The 19,718-nt window shown below is 55.0% G+C and overlaps 1 protein-coding gene across 3 annotated transcripts; it reads right to left on the bottom strand.

The window, feature by feature from the left end:
* Positions 1 to 217: 217 nt before the first annotated feature.
* Msln (mesothelin) lies at positions 218 to 19,682 on the bottom strand. 3 transcript variants are annotated; one of them, XM_046441705.2, is made up of 16 exons: positions 19,378 to 19,682; positions 18,319 to 18,499; positions 15,445 to 15,541; positions 4,276 to 4,319; positions 4,061 to 4,107; positions 3,226 to 3,349; positions 2,954 to 3,147; positions 2,687 to 2,777; positions 2,520 to 2,619; positions 2,081 to 2,280; positions 1,847 to 2,002; positions 1,512 to 1,654; positions 1,307 to 1,434; positions 862 to 956; positions 480 to 666; positions 218 to 393 (listed from the first exon to the last, which is right to left on the bottom strand). In XM_046441705.2, the coding sequence occupies exons 4-16, from the start codon at positions 4,282 to 4,284 to the stop codon at positions 305 to 307; spliced, it is 1,563 nt and encodes a 520-aa protein (XP_046297661.1). In that variant the 5' UTR covers positions 4,285 to 4,319; positions 15,445 to 15,541; positions 18,319 to 18,499; positions 19,378 to 19,682; the 3' UTR covers positions 218 to 304. The 3 variants fall into 3 exon arrangements, with proteins under 3 accessions (XP_046297661.1, XP_046297663.1, XP_046297653.1); XM_046441707.2 differs by lacking the exon at positions 18,319 to 18,499; XM_046441697.2 differs by lacking the exons at positions 15,445 to 15,541; positions 18,319 to 18,499; positions 19,378 to 19,682 and adding an exon at positions 4,741 to 4,974.
* Between the last annotated feature and the right edge of the window lie 36 nt (positions 19,683 to 19,718).

The raw sequence follows: 19,718 nt of genomic DNA, 5'->3' as shown, positions 1-19,718 counted from the left end.
TTACCAGGGCCCAGCATGTGTCCACCACCTTGGCGACACCATCAATCACAACAGGAAGGCCTCTCAAACAGCCCCCCAGCCTAGAGGCCCACCCTGGACTCTTCTTTCGTGAGAGTGAGAGAGCTGACCACATGGACCCCAGATTATAGGGTCACAGGAAGCCCAAAAGCCACAACCTCCCACCTGGCCCAGTGACATCACAGGATATGCCTGCAGGGCAGGTGCTACTGTTTATTGAGCTCAAACACCCTCAGGTTTGACAGCAACCACCTGACTGCCACCTGCTGCAGATGAAGAGGTGGCCTCAGCTCAGAGTCAAAGCCAGGAGTACAGCTGGGATGGATGCAAGCAAGAGTCCAGGTCCATGGAGGGGGCACGCCCCAGAGAAGGCCTCTGCACAGAGAGGGGTGACTCAGACCCCCTCTGCCCTCTGCCTTCCCCCCACCTTCCCTGGACTCTGCCCAGGCCACCTGGCCCACCTCGGGAGCGGAGGTCCAGGACAAGGTAGCCATTGGGGATGCCACCCTGGAGCCCCAGCCCTAGCCTGTCCAGGTCCTCCTGCCGCTGCTGTGAGATCCAGTCCTGCACTGGGCTATCCTCTTCCTCAGCCTTCAAGTCCCTGACGTGTGGCCCCAGAAGTTTCTGTACTTCAGACACGGTCAGACCCTACCAGACCATCAGGCATTCATCAGAGTCTTCAGGCCCCAGAAGATGGGGTGCCACTGTACCTACACCACCCACGCCTCCACCCATAGCTGCCTGCTGACCTCAGCCTGTACAGACTTGGCTCTCAGACAGGCTGGCCCTGGCATGTTGATTGCCCAGCCGGAGGTCGCACCCCACTGTCCCGTCCCTACCTACCACCACAGCCTCAACCCGTAGCTTCTTGAATGTGGCCATGTCTATGGTCATATTCTGCAGGATGAGTGTCCTCAGGTCCTCCATGGGAGCCCCACCTGTGCAGGAAGGACCCCCAACTTGAGGCCATATGACATACCCCAGCCCCACCCTCTGCTACAGGCTACAGAAAGTCTACCTTCTTACAAAGACTCCTTCTTCCCGAGGAGTCCTGGTCCCGGCTTTGCCTGGTAGCCACCTAACCCTCTAACCAAAAAGGGCCAGAGCTCCCACCAGAGTCAGAGCTCACCGTCTTAAGTACACATCCTTGGAGGAGTGGGGGACAGGATATGGGGGACTGCCCATTCACGCCTACAGAGGGCATTCAGGGAGGCCCTTGACTGGCCACTGCAAATAGGGGTCTTGCCTGCCCCTTGCTCTGCCCACCTGACAGGGTGCCCTAGCTCACCCAGGAAAGCCCGGATCCTTCCAAGGTACTCAGGCTGGCTTATATTCCTGAAGGTCACGCAGGCCTTGGAGTAGAGGACATGTAGCTGCCTAGGGCCACATGAGTCCAGGTCCTGGGGTCTGATGGCCCTGGGGACAGTGTGGGGCCAGGCAGTGAGTGGGGACCACAGCATGCCCACCCTGCCCTGCAGAGGACTGTGACTCACCACATGACCCTGGAGGGCACAGAGTGCAGCTGCTCAGCACTGAGGAAGCACAGGTAGGAAGGATGGAAGCCAGCCAGGCTACCCATGGTGTCCTGGTCCAACTGGCCACCTCCCAGCACATAGTGGGCAATCAGGGCAGTCACCTGTGGGAGGAGGTTGTTGAGGTGCCTTGGAGCAGGGAGAGATGGACCCCTACCAGCCAGCAAACTTTAAGCTGTCCTCCCAGGCTGAACAGTACTGTGCTGTGTTCCCCCAGGTCAGAGTCCAGAGTCCCCTGATGCCCCCGTCATCAGGCCACAAAGTCCCATGCCGATGCCCCTCAGGCAGGTGGTCACCTGCTTGTCCATTTTTTGCCCTTTGCTGACATTGAGTAGGGCTTTCACAGTCTCCAGGGAGGTCAGGTTCCACTTGTGGATGTCCTCGGGGCTGACGTAGCGGAAGAAGTAGCCCAGGCGCTGGACCAGGGACTCAGGGTAGCCTTGTGGGTAGGTCTGTGAAGAAGGTGACCATGAAGGCCAGGGCCACTCCCTGGGTGAGGCCAGCAGGCAGTAGCATGTGGCATCAACTACCTGGTCTAGCCTGCACTTGAGGGTGTGGATCTGCTGGTAGGTGAAGGGGATCGCATTCACAAGCTCCATGTGGGTAGACAGCAGGGCACCGTCCACACAGGCCTCCAGTTCCCACTCTTCATAGAAGATGAGGTTTTCATCCACCACCTGGGGCTTCCGGCCAGGGGGGCAGGGCTTCTGCTTCTGGGGGCAGGTCCTCTCTGCAGGGGAAGGCTAGTCAGGGGCCATCGGCAACCCCTCCTTCCTCCCATGTTGTCTGGGAGACTTGGGGGCTCAGTTTACCCACAGGAGAAATGGGGCAGCTCCATCCCCTCTGAGTTTATGAGGGAACCAGCTGAGGAGCCAGGAAGGGTCGTGGGCCGGGGGAGGGGGACCAGCGAGACACCAACCCTGGGATCCTGCCTCAGCCTGATGTCCAACGGGCAGGGCAGGGGCTCACCCTGTGTGTCCCGCCGGAGCCTCATGAGGGTGGCAGGAAGCTCTGGCCTCCGCCAGGATGGGCCCCTGGAATGACGCAGCAGCCAAGCAGCCAGGACATCCTGAGGACAGAGTGGGTGGCTGAGCCTCATAGCCCAGAGGCTTTGCAGCAGGGGGCCGGGGTCTCACCTTGGGGATGTCCTGGATGATGGGCTGGTCCAACACAGCTAGCAGGCCCTGCAGAGCGTCCAGCGTTGAGACTGACCACCTCGACGGGGGCCTGTCCAGATACAGGGGGCCGTCCAGAATTAATAGGGGACAGAAGCAATCCCAGCACTGCCCTGGACAGATATTGTGATGGGGACCTTGCGGGGACGCTGACAGGGTATGATGGACGGCTGGCCCTGGCACCCAGCACAGCTGTGGCTACCCATTGTGCACTCACCAGCCACTTACCCATAGGGGGGTCCTCCGCCTTGCAGAACCACTCTGGCTGCCTCCTGCTGGCCCTGGTCCAGGGGCCCTGGGCAGCCTGCCAGCCGGGGGAGGAGGACTGGAGCTGAGTGCACCACGAAGCGCCCAGGCAGGTCACAGGCCAGGGCTCCCAGAGCCCTCACGTCCTCCTTGAGCACCCTGGAGCCGCGCACGCCCTGCATATGCAGGGGCCTCAGTGCCTTAGGGAATGGCCGAGCCCCCCTCACTGCCTGCAGCCCCACCCTGTCCCAAACCTGGCAGGCTAGGGTTGCGAGCAGCAGCCGCCGCCGCTCCGAAGCTCTCGGTGGGAACACGTTGGCCTTGGTGATGTGGGAGAAGAGGCGTGCACAGGCCTGGGACCCCGGGGTTGGCGCTGGACTGCACAGAGGGTCTGGGTCAGGCACCCTGAGCACTAGGCCTCCTGCGGGCCCCCTGGTGAGCCAAGTCCCTGCACTTTGAGGTCCCCGGGCACAGAGGTGCGGCCAAGCCCAGGAACAGGCCCTACTTGAGGAAGGGCGCCATGTCCAGTGAGGAAAGCATCCAGGTCCTTGGGGATGAGGTGCTGGGAAAGGCAACCTGCCAGGCAGCTCAGCCACCAGGGACAGGGACATCTGGCTCAGAAGGCTCTGGCAGCAGCATCCCAATAGGCCCAGGGGAACATGTGGGGACTGACCTGACCATCTTGAGTGCCACATTCTTCTGCTCCGTGGCCAGGGCCCCTCCTGGGTGTGTTCCACACGCAGGCCAGGAAGCCAGGGAGGAGGCCTGGGGCAAGGCTGGCTGGGCCAGCAGTGTGCACCCCCTCCCACAGTAACCCTCCTCCTGCAGCGTTCCCCTGGGCTCCTCACCCAGGTGACACTCAGAAGGGCAAGGAGTCACTCCCCTGGGAGTCAATGCCCCTCTACCCCTGAGCCTCCAGGCAGGGAGGGGCACAGAGAGATTCAGGCTCTCCCCAGGGGACGTGGGGGTGGAACAGGGAGTAGACAGAGAGGATGTGGGGATGAAGGCAAGGCTGAGAACAAACTGTGGCTGGCACCTGGCCACCAGTAAGGGCACCAAGCCCTCAAAGGCTGCAGGGTCAAGACCTACCTGGTAGAGTTGCTGGTGTTGACCAAGCCTGGGTCCAGGAGCACAGCCTGGGGGACAAGGCCAGGCTGACGGCTCCCCCAGGCCTGTGCCTCTCTGGCCCCGCTCCACCTTTGCCTGGTACCCACAGCTCCCTCCTCCAGGGCATGGGGGAGAACAGCTGTCACCCACCTCCACCCATGACCCGGAGCCCTGCCCTTCTCCCACCAGCCCCTCACCTGTCCCATCTCTGTAACCTGAGTCCTTAGAGGTTGCAGCCACCCTGTGAGGTAGAGGGCATGAGGTTGGCGGGGAGGGCTGGGGGCTTCTCAGGTAGACCCCAACCTGGGAAGGGAGGAGGTCTCTCCCCTTCCCACCTCTTCTCAGTCCCACCCAGCACAGCCTACAGGACATGGGGACAAGGTTGAGGCCCCTGCACCACAAGGTGCCATAGCGCAGGCTGCCAGGCAGGGATCTGAGCTGCACAGAGAGCCAGGGCTTCCCGCGTCCTTTCCCTGGCAGGACACTTCTTCTCCTGGGCACCAGGTCATGCTCAGCCCCAGCCCCACCAGGACGCAGGCCTCCTGCCCACAATGGGGGAGAAGGCACAGGGCAGTGGGGCTTCCCCAAGGTTCTGACCCATGAAGAGCCCAGGGCTGCCCTCCACCTCTCCCTGGCAACGCACAGCCCACCACTGGACTCACCCAGGCTGAGGAGCAGCAGCAGAAGCCTGCCATGGGTGGCAGGCTCACAAGACCCCAGGGAGTGTTGAGCTGTGGGCAAGGCCATGTCCTATGGACGACAGTGCCTCTGATGTTCCCACCCGATCCCCACCAGGCAAGTGAGGGGCCTTTGGGCCAGGAGAGCTCTGGCTGAGCCTGTTGGGCACAGGCAGGAGCGTCTATGCCACTGGCCCTGCTCTCAGACTGGCCCGCCCCTCAGGAAGCCAGCCCTCCTGCAGGGAGGGGAGCTGGAGCTGAGTCAGCCTGGCCCCCGGCAGAGGGCTGGGCTTTTCCAGGACCCTTGGGTGGGGCCTAGCCACGAGAGAGTGTGGCCTCACTGTGCTACCTTGATCACAATCGTTCCTTTATGCCCAGTGGATCTGGGGACTGAGCAGACCACAAGCTCCTTGGAGCGGAGTGTGAGGCTGATGTAGCCGTGCGTGATGGGGCAAGGCCAGCCCACCCCACAACAGCCAGGAGCTCCCAGCAGGGCAGTGAGAGGCTGCAGGACATGGTTCTGGCTTTCCTGACCTACAGTGCAGCCCAGCCTCAGGTCTGGCCCTCATGTGATGGAAAAGGAAGGCAGATCCCCCTCGTTGCTGAGGCCAGGCCTCAATGAGTACTCTGAAGGAGACTGTGGGTAGGGGTGGTCTTCAGCCAGGGCCATCCCGTCCTGCTCCCAGCACAGAGATGACCCCTGAGGACAGCAGGAGAGGGAAGTTCTTACAGCTCTCCTTATGCAGCAGGGTGCAGGAAGGGGGAACCCATGGAGGGCAGGGCAGGCCGGCTGGAGGGGCCAGTGCAGGTGCCCTGCCTGACCTCCTCCTGGCACACTCACTCCCACACATACACATTGGAATGTGCATGACCCAGGCCCTGTCTCCCACCCCACGTGGACCAGGCCCCCACCAGCCCCTTGTGAGCCTGGATACTGAGCTTAGCCCCAGGAATTGTAGCTCCTGGAAAACCCCCACCCGTTGTCTTGAGATTCCCAGGTAAACGGGATACTGTCCCAGAGGGGCCCGCAGCCCCACCCTAGGGGAAGAACAGGGCTGGAGTGGGCCCTCACTGTGCCACGCTCCTCGGTGCTCCTTTCACTTGCAGATAGGCACCTAAGCTCTTGTCTGACTGGCCGGCTGTGCTGCCTGTCTCCACCCCAGGTCTCCTCCAATGCCCATCCCTCGCCCCAGGGAAGACCTGCCTGGGGCAGACCCTGCTCCATAGGCTGAAACACCACCACAGGCTTCTGCAGGCCCCGGGCAGGGAGGACGGCAAGGGAGAGGTGGGAGTGGGCAAAGAGTATGCAGGGAACAGGGTGTGGACCACTCTCTAGGCGTGGGCAATGCTGGACAGTCTGCTTAAGGAAGTTCTGGGAACGTGGGAGCCAGCCTAGGTGGGGTGCCTCCAGTTCCCACCTCTGGCCACCGCTGGGTGTATTGTCCTAATGCACGTCCCTTACAACCCCAGGCCCTGAGGCTCTGAGTGGTCCCTCCCCAGGGCCGAATGGGCCCTGCCCAAGGTGATGCTGAGGATCCAGGTGAGTGGCAAACCTCAGCCCCTCTGCCTCCCTTTCCCCACCTGGGAAGTGGGGAGTGGAGAAGCTGGACAGTGTCCCAGGCTGTCAAGGGAACAAATGAGGCTTGGCGGCCTGGCGGCTGGGAGAGGCGCTGCTCATGCCATAGGAATGTGCGGGTGGAGACCCTGCCAAGGAGCCAGCCAGACTGCACAGGTCAGACCCTGGCCACCTGGGGAGGAGGACTGCTCCCTTGCTCGGTGGGTGGGGTGGAAGTACCAGGCCCCAGCTCCAAGGAGTCTTGTGTTTCCATTTTTCAGGGGATGGAACTGAGACAGAGAGTGGCCAAAGTCATAGGTCAAGCCAAGGGCTGGACTCCCAGCCAGAGCCTCAGTGGGCCTCTGCAGGCCACACTGCCAGGTCACAGCTCCAGGGACCTGCTGGCTCCTTTCACATGTGCTCCTGACTCAGGCAACATGAAGAGGAGAAACTATGGCAAGGAACAGTAAGCAGGGACTACAGGAGGTGAATCCACCAGGGCCCTGTGCTCCAAAATGGCAGGGCCACTGGAATCAACCTGCCCGGCCACTGGCCTTTCCTTCCTGGCCTTGGACCACAGCCTTAGTGGAGTGACCTTGCGGCCAAAGGCCCTCACCTCCAACCAGCCCCTCGGATGGCTCTGTGATGCTGATTCCCAGTGTGGAATCTGTCCTTGCTTTCCATAGCTGCAGAAGGGACTTTGGGTGGCTCTGAGGTGCAATACCTGCCAGCATGCAACCCCCTGGCTCCCACCCCAGCACCAAGAACAAAAACCAACACAAACCCGGAAAGGCTTCTGTTTGCTGGACTGAGAATGCCCCGCGTCCATCTCTGACCTTTTCCTGAGAGTGGGTGCTGTTCTGTACAGTTGAACCCAGTGCTAATTAGTGCAGAATTCAACAAGGCTGCCAGTTGCTATACCAGTTTACAAAAGTCAACAGAGAAGTGCTCTCTAAAACATCCTTTCCATCTGGAAAGTGCTAGAGGAAGTACATGTGAGATACAGGGAAGTCCACACTTTAATTGATGAACTCAACATATACAAATGGAGGGTCTGGGGCTGTAGCTCAGCAATAGAGCACTTGACTAGCACGTGTGAGACACTGGGTTCAATCCTCAGCACCACATAAAAATAAATAAGTAAAATAAAGGTATTGTGTCCAGCTCCAACTAAAATATATACATATATATATACACGTATACTTATATATACATACATATATATATATATATATATATATATACACACATACATTTATACACACACACACATGTATATATATGAATACCAATGGAATACAAACTGCAACTTAGGCCTGCTTGAGAGGAGAATGGATCATTTGGAGGATAACATTTATCTCAAATGAGGCACAAAGTTAGTTTCCTGTCATCATAATCAGTTACAGATACTTAATCAGATTGTTAGTGCGGATGCTCCACCATCTGGGAGGTGCTTTCCTGAGGCCACTGTAAAACAACCCTGCTTCACGGGTAATAAGAAAATCGCTTATTCCAAGCCCACTATGAGTAACTATGACCCAGGAGCACAGATTTAGGTTACCCTGAAGGATATTTTCAACTGGGGAAGGGGTCACATGAACTTATATAGTCACAGGAGGAAAGAAAGTCAAGAATCCACGGGTTTACAGGGGCAGTGTCCAGTTGGCGGCTACAGAAGGGACTTTGTGTGGCTCCAAGGTCCCAAAGGTGGGGAGTCCCTGCTGCAGAATTCAGATGTCATTTTCATCTCATCTTCATCCCAGTCTCAGCACCAGCTGGTAGACACTGGAGGTGTCAGGGTTTGGGCATGTTCCCAGAGTTTCAAGGGGAATTCAGAAGGTGTCAGTTTTGGTTGACAGTAAATGGCTGTTAAAAAGGGCTAAGGACAGTCCAAGATAACTTTGGCTCTTGATTTGTGTGTGTGTGTGTGTGTGTATTTTGCTGGGGATGGAGCCCAGGGCCTCACACATGCTAGGCAAGCCTCTACCATCTAGCCAAACCCCAGCCTTTTTAAATGTCATTTTGATACAGGGTCTCACTAAGTGGCCCAGACTGGTCTAACTTGCCATGCTACTGCCTCAGCAACTTAACAAGAAGGAGGAGGAGGAGGAATGAGAGGGGAGGAGAAGGAGAAAGAAGCAAGGCAGAGGAGAAGAGAAGGAAGAGAGCAGGAGAGGGAAGAGAAGAGGAGGAGGGGAAGAGCAGCAGCAGCACCTACTGCAAGTGTGGTTGGTAATGGAGACTGGGCTCCTGTTTCAACTATGGCTGCACAGGAAGTAGCTGACACCAGCCGCTTGGGATTCAAGCAGCATTAGCTATTAAAGTGATGGTAATGAAGTGTATGCCTTGCTCAAGAGCCATTTCCCTGTGACTTTGGGATGAATTCTCTAGGAAGCACCTCTGAGTTCCCAGCAGATGTTGGACCCCAAAGCCACATGTGCCGAACAGCCAAGACACGTTCTTCCTCCCTGAAGGACACCCGGGCCATCATCCCCTGATGACCTGTCTGAGTGGGGGCAGGTCGGGACAGTCAGCATCTACCCCTGACCAAGTTCTCACAGCGGGACCAAGCACGATGGTGAGAAGCCACGGCCAGCCATAGGCACTTGAGGTTCTCACAGACTCTGCCAGTCCAGCTCGTGTTTCTGCTCCCACATGGTTTCTAAACCATGGTCAGTTTGGGCGCCTATTAGCACAGTCCTCTCAGACTGAGTGGGTCTTGCTGAACGTGCAGATCCTCCTGCCTGCAGCTGTAGTTCTCTGCCGCCTTTGCTTGGGGCTGGTTTCCAGTGCCCAGCTCAGCCTCCAGGGCATGACTCCTCAGATCAGCAGTAGCATCTGTCCACTCAGCAAGAGCCCCGGGAAACGACTTCCAGCCATTCTCTTGCTCTGATGGACTATCGTAGTTCTCAGTTCTTCTCTCTCAGAACACCTTTGTGCTGAAAGGCCGGTAGCCTTAGACTTGCTTCCTCTGCTTCCTCTGCTGCAGCCTCCCACTGAGCCACCCACAGTAAAGGGCTTTCTTTGCTTGGCTGACAAACGAGCCACAGGGAAACATCACTGGCTCGAAGCCTCGTCCCCTCTCTTCCTCTGTGTGAACGTGCTCTGCTGCAATGAGATCTTCTACTCAAATTTCCGAGTTTCCCTACCTTTGCTTTCCTGTGCTAGGCACATTCCTGTGATGACTGCTGTTTGGTGACGTGGACACTGCTGTCATCACACCCCAAACACACTGCTTTGCCCTCTGAGTTTTATTCGCTTTACTGTTGGCAATGGGGATGGAACCCAAGGGTGCTCTACCACTGAGCCACAACCCAGCCCCTCCCCAGCCCTTTTTACTTTTTATTTAGAGACAGGGCCTTGCTAAGTTGCTTAGGGTCTCAATAAACTGCTGAGTCTGGCCTTGAGCTTGCAATCCTCCAGCCTCAGCCTCCCAAGCTGCTGGGAATACAGGTGTGGCCACTGTGCCCAGCCTCCCATGTAATCTTTTTTTATTTTTGTAGTTGTAGATAGACAGAATGCCTTTATTTTATTTGTATATGGTGCTAAGGATGGAACCCAGTGCCTCACATATGCTAGGCAAGCACTCTACCCCTGAGCCACAGCCTCAGCCCTTCCCACGTAATCTTTTGCTATTGATTGATTGTTGAACATTCAATAAATCCAACCCTCTTGAGCTTGGGGACTTGCTTTGCAGAGCAGCATGTGGTCTGTCTTGCCCACACTCTACCAGTGGCACAACCTGCGCCTGGGCGGGACTCTGCCCCCAATCACCCTAGCACTCGCTGAGGGAGGGGTGCTGTGATGCACCGTGACCAGAGTCAGGTGCGCCCCCTCCTGTGTGCTGCTATCAGGTGGCCAGCTGTGATTCTCTTCCCAGAGGGCTGACACCTCCATCTTCACCAGAAGCGCTTCTTGACCCCTGGCCTGCAGTCAGTCTGTCTGGAGTCAGTGCAGTCACAATGCTGCCTCCTCTCTGTTTGCCTGGTGGATCGTACATTTTTTTTCCCTTTACTTTTTTTTTTTTTCAGTACTGAGGATTGAACCCAGGGCCTTGTTCATGTGAGGCATTCTACCACCTGAGCTATATCCCTAGCCCCCCAGTTTTTACAATTTTAAATGGTTGAAAATCAGAAGAAGGCCAGGTGCAGTGGCACACACCTGGAATCCCAGAGGCTTGGGAGGCTGAGGCAGGAGGATTATGAGTTCAAAAATCAACCTCAGCAACTGAGTGAGGTATTAAGCAACTCAGAGAGACTCTGTCTCTACCTAAAATACAAAAAGGCTGGGGATATGGTTCAGTGGTTAAGTGCCCCTCAGTTCAATCCTTGGTACCAAAATAATAATAATAAAAAAGATGATATTTTATAACACATGAAAGTTATGTGAATCCAGACCCAGTGGTGCACACCTGTAATCCCTGCTACTCAGGAGGCTGAGGCAGGAGGATTGCAAGTTCAAAGCCAGCCTCCTCAGCAATTTAGTGAGGTCCTAAGCAACTTAGAGAGACCCTATCTCAAAATGAAAAATATAAAAGAAAAAGGGAGAGCTGGGGATGTGACTCAGTGCTTAAGTACCCCAAGATAAAGGAGATTAGGTGGGACTTCTAAGGAGTGGCAAAACACACCCAGGGGAAGCGGTGGCGGGCTCAGCTCTGTGGCGTTTGCTAAAATTCACACAACAGTGCTCTGAAAGGAGGGGAGCCTTCCTGCATGTAAGCCACATGTGCATGAGCCTAAGCCATGACGTGTACAAGCCTGGGGAGGCTGAGGCAAGAGGACAGCCTGAGCCCCAGAGGGCCCGGCCAGCCTGGGCAGCAGAATCAGACCCTCCTCTTCCTTGTTGAAAGTGGCCAGTATAGGACAATGACCCAGAACAAAGGGATGGAGAGAGGAGGACTAGGGGGTGCCAGGTGCATCGGGCTGACCTCCCATGACCCGGGCACAGGACCATGACTGTGGGTGATAGCAAGTAAGTAACTGTGTTTCAGAATGGCTGGGAGAGAAGGTTCAATGCCCCAACACAGAGAGATCAGTAGCCAATTGCCACCACTGAGCAGTGCCCTGTATACAAGTACTGAAATGCCAACTGTGCCCGTGAGCACACATGGACACCACACATTGATTTTAAAAATGCACACAGTCATGTAAAACTAAAAACAAATCAGAAAAACTAATGTGATTGAAACCAAGATACCAGTATCACCAAGTCAGGTACAGAATATTTCTAACAATGTGAAGATCCCTCCTGTTGTCACTTAGCCACGTCCTTCCCCCTTTTCACTAAGGTTTCATAGATCAACTGACACTTTCAATTGCTGAGTCATATTTTGTGGTATGAATGTATCTCAGTTTGTTCAACTTTTTTAAGGCATTTAAAAATCAGTTTTGGACTATTATAAAGAAATTGCTATGAATATTCATGTTCAGTTTTAAAAAATACATTAGGTAAAAACATTTCTTCCAGGGGCTGCGGTTGTAGCTCAGTGACAGAGCACTTGCCTAGCATGTGTGAGGAACTGGGTTCAATCCTTAGCATTACATAAAAATCAACAAATAATGGGCTGGGGATGTGGCTCAAGCAGTAGCGCGCTCACCTGACGGGCTATTTAAAAAAAAAAATCAACAAATAAAATAAAATAAAGGCATTTGGTCCATCTACAACTACAAAAAAAAGTTTCTTTTAAAGCATTTATTTGAATGGGAAATACAGAAATGAAAATTTTAAAAATCATGTTGTACACCTCAAATATATATAATTCGTATTTGTCAATTACATCAACAAGACTGAAAAAAATTTTAAGATGACAACAGAAAGAAATAAAAATTATCTAAGTAGAACAAGAAAAAAGCAAAAGGAAAGAAAAAAGATAGTACAGAGGCAACTAGTAGCTTTGAGTAGTTACATAGTATAAAAAAGAGGTTAAGGACTTGAGATGCTACCTCAGGAACCTCGACTACAGAAGCTCAAAGTATAAGATGACACAGGTGAATGCAGAGACAAGGGACAGGGCCACCACTGGGGCTGTGCCTGTTGGCCCAGTCACTTGGCTGAGGCAGGAGAATCCTAAGTTTGAGGCCAGCCTGGGCTGCTTATGCCAGAGGAAGCAAGGGCCAGCCCCACAGGACAGGGACCCCCAACTAGGCCCAGCCTGTTCTTGCGACTAAAAGGTTCAGGGGTCACTCCAGTTGAACTGGGATGATTGGGCTGTGCAAAATAACCACACAAGAGACTCAAATACCTTTTTCTTTGGGGTCGCTGTGACAGCTCCTCTGACCTTAAGGGTCCATAGGAAGAGAGAGAGAGAAAACACACACACACACACACACACACACACACTGACCACTTTTATTTATTGAGGAGAAGCTATTCAAATGAGGCAAGGGGTCAGGTTTCAGGGGGCTGAGTCTATCTTTATGATGTCCACTGTCAGCAGGTTGACTGACATCTGGGTAGGCCACACCCAAGGGCACAGTAAGAGAAGGGGACACACACAAGGCACTTCCATGGAAGATTCTATCCCAAACAGGGCAAGGGGTTATATTACAAAGTAACAGGTGAGCGTAGCTTCACCCATGGGGCTGTAGCAAGACAAGCTTGGGCAGGAAGACACAAGTCACTTGAACCCTAGAAGAGCTAGGCAGTCTAGCAGCATGGGTGCCTGACACCACATTGCCCAGCAGGGGAGTGTGACTTAGTCACATGCAAGGTTGGTCTCCCACACCAGCCTCCCCAACGAGGCCAGCAAATGCTCATGTAAACATGGCAGGCGGGCTGGGGATGTGGCTCAAGCGGTAGCGCGCTCGCCTGGCATGCGTGCGGCCCAGGTTCGATCCTCAGCACCACATACAACAAAGATATTGTGTCCACCGAGAACTAAAAAAAATATATTAAAAAAATTCTCTCTCACTCTCTCTTTAAAAAAAAATAACAAAAACATGGCAGGCAGTGGCAATGCGCTCCACTGCAGGTGGCCTCAGGCCTGTGACCTCCAGGACTCTGAGTTATGTGCTGTAAGTAGATGTATTTACCGCACATCAATCGTACCGCAGTAAAACTGAACACCCACTGCTAGCGCAGGAGTTGGGGTGTAGCTCAGTGGTAGAGCACTTGCTTAGTATGTAGGAGACCCGGGGTTCAATCCCCAGCACAGCCGGTCTCCAGCCCTGGTGGATGGGTGGTGCGTGGTGACCTCCCCCACCCAGAGCAGCTGGCCTCCTGTGAATCCCTCATTCCCGAGCTGGCTGCCGGCTTGGCCCCCGGGCTACAGCTGGCCTTTCCACTCTTCAGGAAGCAAAATGACTTTGGGGTTGTTTATTCTGCACATTAAACAGATCACCTTCCTCCTCTGGTTGTGGAAACAAAGGCAGAGTCTGACCCTCTGCAGGTCTTCCAGCAGCCAGGACCTGGGTAAACTGTTACTCAGCTTTGCTGGTGAGGGCACCTCTGACGTGCTGGGGTCACCATGGAGGGTGGCAGGCAGCCAGCTCCCTGGCAGGACCCACATTCTTGGAGGCTTCTGCTCTGGCCTCCAAATATTATCTTCAAAACCAGGAAGGCGGCAAGATCCTGCTGGCCTGGGGTTGGGCCTCTGGGGGTCCCTGGCCCACAAGGAACCTTGGGGTTTTCTTTCTTTCCGAGGGAGCTCCCAGGGCACCCAGCCCCTCAGTGGCCATCCCCACCCTCAGGGTTGGCTCCTCGGCCACTTGCTGCTCCCAGCCCCACTGAACTGCACTGAGCACCACCCCCACCCACCCATCTTCTCAGGGCCCCCAGGGTGGCCATGCCGAGGGAGGTGAGAGGCTCCCACTGATGAGAAGCACAGGGGTGCCATTGGAGACAGGGCAGTGGTTCCAGAACCCCCTTATCCTTCTGCTAGCCCTGCAGTCCAGGTGAGGCTCTGAGAGTCTCTGGGCTCCCGTCTCAGCAGAGGGACACCAGGGAAGCTGGGACACCAAGTGGTGCAGCCCAGGCAAGGCCAAGTGGTGCCCCGGTGAGGGAGGCAGACAGAGGGGAGCAGCTTGGACTCCCCACCAGACACCTCTCCCAGAACCTGTGGCCTGCTGGTGGCCCATGTGGCTGGAGCTGCTCTCTCCTCTCCCAGGAATGGGGGCAAGGCCCTCTCGAGCAGGGGGAGGGGGACAAGCCACATGCAGCAGGGACAGCAGCACAACCCCTGCTTCTCCTGGACCTCCCACTGGCCATGCTGCTGCCCCTTTGGTGGCCACCCTCCCAACAGGCATGTGCTGAACCCTGCACCTTGGTCCTGCAGAGCTGCCTTTGCCCCCAGGCCCACCTTTCATCAGGACCGTGGGTGTCTAGGGAGGCAGGACCTACTCAATGTATGCAGAGAGAGAAGCTGAGGAGCGGGGCCCAGGCTTCCTCCTCTGTGCCAGTCTCCCTAGCAGTGACAGCCCCACAGATCCCCACTACCATGCCCACCACACCCCTTTCCAGCATCCATGGGAGTCGACCAAGCAGGGAACCAGCTGCCCCACATTCCACAGTCAGCAACTTGTGCGTGTTCAGAAAGCCCAAGGAGGGGTCGCACACCAGGCCTATCTGCCACTGCCCCTGAAATAGCACCCCAGTCAGCAGCACTCTGGAGGTCGGGGCATGCTGGCTGCCCTGGGACAGCCGCGCCAGTGCCGGGGCTCTTGCCAAGGAGCAGCCACAGCAGGCCTGCTCATTAGCTCTTAATTGTGGCCCGTGCCAGGCCTCCCAGGGCTGTTGCCAGGATTCCACCTGTTGACAAGATGTGGTGTCCCAGAGGGAAGCCACTCTGTGTCGATGGTGCCACTAATGATGCCCTGCCCAACGGCGATTCCCCTTTGCAGACACTTGTCCACGTGTCCTGGGAGGCCGAGCTGCACAGACGCTGGGGGGGAACAGGCGCACATCAGGCAACAGGGGAAAGGGCCCATCCAATGCCACCAGCGCCCCCAGTCTTCCAGATTTTGGGAAGGCGGCTGCCTGGCCCCCTCACGACACACACTATGGAAGGGCCCTCCCATGGAGCCTTCCCACCCTTCTGTCCCAACCACCAGCACAGGGTCTGGGCCCAAGATCTATGTGGAAGGGACAGCAGGGGACAAGTGTGGGGTGTCCCCATAACCACTGGGGACCTGACTCACCCAGAATATCCTCAGCATGAGTCGTGAGGAGATCCCCTCATTGGCCACCATGGGAGTCGGCTCTCTGTCACTTTAACAAAATCTCTGAGATAATCACCTAAAAAGAAAACAGGGACTGTTTTGGCTCACAGTCTTAAACAGTTCAGTCCACATGGCCCTATTGCTGGGGGCCTATGGTGTGTGGCACATTATGGTGGGAGGGCAGTGGACGGAGGCCACAGCTTACATGGCTGCCAGGAAGCAGAGAGAGGAGAAGGAGGCCTCCTCCCACCAGGTCCCACAACCTCCCAGCACCATGGGTTGGGGACTGGGCCTGTGACACATGGCAGACCAACAAAGCAGTCCCCGGCTTGCAAGGCTCCTGGAGCAGCTGGCAGGGAGCTGAGTCCCACAGGCAGGAGCAGCTTCACTGACCCAGACCCTGGAGATGCCTGGTGTCTTGCACAGGTGGCCACCCAGGCGGACACTCACAGCCCCTTTCTCCCTCCTTGCCTGTCCCCTGGGTCCCCAATCCAGCACCTCAGGGCACTCTTGCGGTGCCCCACAAGCTAGGCGGGGAGCTTTCATGGGCTTGGCTGCCTCCTGACCTGCGCAAGGTCTTCTCCTCTCCAAATTTTGGGGGACGGGGACTTCAACAGGGGAGTTCCTATTGAATGCTGGAGAAGGCGGTGCTGAAATTGGACACTGGGAAACCTACTGTTTACTTTGGAAAATACAGCTCCCCTTCTGCCCTTCCTGTCTCCCCTGCCCTGGCCAGCCTTCCCTCGGGGTCTTCTAAGCTGTCACAGAGGGCTAGGGATATGGCTCAGTGGTTAAGTGCCCCTGGGTTCAATCCCCAATACAAAAAAAAAAAAAGAGTAAGCTGTCACAGAGCCATCACCCTGAAAGATACCTGCCGGTCCTTGCCTCCACCCTGAGCCCCAGCTGGCCTAGAGCCCAGGGGTATTGGCTCCAGACCCTCAGGCAGTATCCTCCAGTTCCTCAGGAGCTGGCTGCATGGTAGTGTCCAGGGTGTATCTGCTGGAACCTGTGGGTGTGGGTTAGAAAAAGGGCCCATGCAAACAGGGACCTGAATCCATCTCTGACAGCAGGTGTTCTGATGAGAGAGAGGGGAGACAGAGGAAAGGAGTCATGCAGAGAGGCAGAGAAGGAGCCATGTGGCTACAGCGTGGGACGCCTGGAGCCACCAGAGTGGGGAGAGGCAGGAAAGACCCTCCCTGGAGGTTGCAGAAGACCCGGCTTGCCCGCACCTGGCTCTCAGAACTCTGGTCTTCACAACTATGAGAGGATGAATCTCTACTGTTCTGAACACCAGTGTGTGGTCATTTATTGTTGCAGCCTTTGGACACTCACCCTGGGGAAGCACACCAACCCACAGGAGGGGCTGGGCAGTACTGGGAGCCCCAGCAGACACCGAGGGGCCTCACTGCTGGTGCTTCCTCCCACCCAACCAAGGCAGGTGTCCCCTTGCCACCTCCAGAGGGAGCCGCAGCCACAGCACCAGGGCCAGCCCAGGAAGGGGTGCATGCCCGGGGTCCTCCCTCTGCCCTGACATGTGTCAACCCTGGAATCCCCAGGGTCTGGCTTAGGGACTTGCACAAAGCTCATGGTGAACACTCATTAATGATGATGATGAAACAGTTTGCAAAACAGGAGTCCAGGGACTCAGAGGCCTGATGTGGCACCAGGGTGCAAGGAGGAGAGGCAACCTAAGATCTGCAAGGAGTCACAAACCCACCAAGCAGCAGCAGAACCCAGCCTGGGGTGGGGGGGTCAGAAATACCTGGTCCTATTTTCTGAATCAGAAACTGGCTCTGAGCTGAGGATTTAGCCCAGCAGTAGAGCACCTGCCTAGCTTGTGTGAGGCCCTGGGTTTGACCCCTGTATTGCCAAACAAAAACAAACAAGAAACAACAACAAAAAAACTCAAACTGGCTATGTTGGCCATCCATATACTCCTTCAAGGGTGACAGGCTGGTGTCTTGAGACTGGACATCCTGGGAGTTACTTTGGAGTTGCCTCCAAATTGCATGCTTTCTTGATCAGCTTTATTGAAATATAAACTCACACACCATGCAATTAGCCTATTTAAAGTGCACAATTAGGGCTGGGGATGTGGCTCAAGCGGTAGCGTGCTCGCCTGGCATGCGTGCGGCCCGGGTTCGATCCTCAGCACCACATACAAACAAAGATGTTGTGTCCGCCAAATACTAAAAAATAAATATTAAAATTCTCTCTCTCGCTCTCTCTTTAAAAAAAAATAAATAAATAAAATGCACAATTAAGCCGGATGTGGTGGCATACACCTGTGATCCCAGAGACTCAGGAGGCTAAGGTAGGAGGATTGCAAGTTCAAGGCCAGTCTGGGCAACTTAGCAAGATCCTGTCTCAAAACAAAATTTTTATGTAGGGCTAAGGATATAGGTCAGTTGGTAGAGTGCTTGCCTTGCATGCACAAGGCCACGGGTTCAATCCCCAGCACAACACATGCACACAAAAAAAGAGTGTAAAATGTTTATGTAAAGGCTGGCATGTATGGGGCTGGGGCTGGGGCTGGGGCTCAGCGGTAGAGTGCTTGCCTAGCACATGCAAGGCCCTGGATTCGCTCCTCAGCACCACATAAAAATAAATAAATAAGGGCTCGGTTTGTGGCTCAGTGGTAGAACGCTCGCCTAGTATGCATGAGGCACTGGGTTTGATCCTCAGCACCAGATAAATGTAAAATAAAGATAATGTGTCCACCTAAAACTAAAAAATAAATTTAAAAAATAAATAAAATAAAGGTATTGTGTCCAAATACAACTAAAAAATAAATATTTTTTTTAAAAGACTGGCATATGGCTCAGAGAAGGCGAGGACTCACACAACCTGCACCTTTTGGGACTGATCCTCTGTGGCCACAAGTTCTCATGGTTTGCCTATGCTGACGCACATCAGAACTTCCATCCTTCTCATGGCTTCATGCCATTCCATTGTCTGGAAGATCCCATCATCTGCAGGTGGCACCCCGGTCACATCCACCTTTGTTCCATTTGTGTTTGACTTGGACTTGGGTCTGTGGGGAGGGGGAGATAGACTGAACCCTCCTTGAATTTCAACACATCAGACTCTCTCCTAGCACTGGGAGAAACCCCAAGCAGACTACATAGCCCACACTCGTGCTAAGAGATCCTCAAATCTCAATGGCACCTGCCACTCACACTCCTGATCCATTCCAAGGCATTTCAGTGACACTTAGTTTGCATTCTCCTTCTCAAAATTGGAGGACTTCTTCAGACTTGGGGCCCAGGGTACCCAGGGACAAGTGTGGCCTGGAAGCCCACCTGAAAGCCTCTTGCTGCTGAGGAGAAAGCCCCACTGGGCTGGGGGAGCAGCTGTGGGGCTCAGGGAGGCCACCAGTCCTGGACCTGAAAGTGGAGTCGTAGACAGGCAATAGTTGCCAAGCAGAGCCCAGTGGGACAACTGTGGGACTCAGAATCCAGACCCCAGGAAGAAGGAAGAAATGTGGGATTACCAGGGATGATCTAGGGCCAAGCCTGCCATGGACCCACCAGGTCAGTCCAAGCATCTGGGGATAAGCCAGATTCAATGCCTGGAGTTTTCTGGAAAGTCCCAATAAAAACTGGTCACTAAATGTGTAACTGGACATGATATGGTTTATTAAGGCTTCACAATTGAGACCAGCGACCTATAAGTCATTTTTTCTTTCTTTCCTTTTTGCAGTGCTGGAGATGGAATTCAGGGCGACCTGCTAGCCAAGTGCTCTACTCTCAGCTACACACTAGCACTCAGGCTAAAAATTCTTATGGAACAGAAATGGGGTTTCCTCAGGTTGATCTCCAAAATACCAGTAACTGGGTCCTGGAGGTCTGTAGAATCAAACTGCTGGGAATCAAGCCACCAGAGCCCGAGGGAGGGACTACTGCTCCCTACCTGTGGATTTTCCGCACTGCCTGAATCTCAGTCAACAGAAGCTGGGCACATATTGTGTTTCTGGTGTCGCCTTGGTTCTTGAGCACATCAGTGAGCACAGTACACAGCAAGGCCGCGCCTCTGGGCACTCTCAGGCCCACACCTGGCTGGCAGGTAAGCAGAACATAAGTAGATAAATGAAGTGAGGAACCCCTCCAGTTCTTTGCGAAGCCAAAGAGACTATGGCGCCAGAGCTGCATTGTCCTTGATCTACATTGCCAAGAGCGCAGAGAATGGAAGCCTGGAACTTTGGGCTCTGAACATCCGCGAGCCAGGGCGCGAGAGCCGCTGCACTGGGCCCG

This window comes from Marmota monax, unplaced genomic scaffold (assembly GCF_021218885.2).
Source record: "Marmota monax isolate L192 unplaced genomic scaffold, Marmota_monax_Labrador192_F-V1.1 WCK01_AAM20220418_F8-fsc00035, whole genome shotgun sequence".
Lineage (NCBI taxonomy): Eukaryota > Metazoa > Chordata > Mammalia > Rodentia > Sciuridae > Marmota > Marmota monax.
This window is presented reverse-complemented; position numbering and strand designations above follow the sequence as displayed.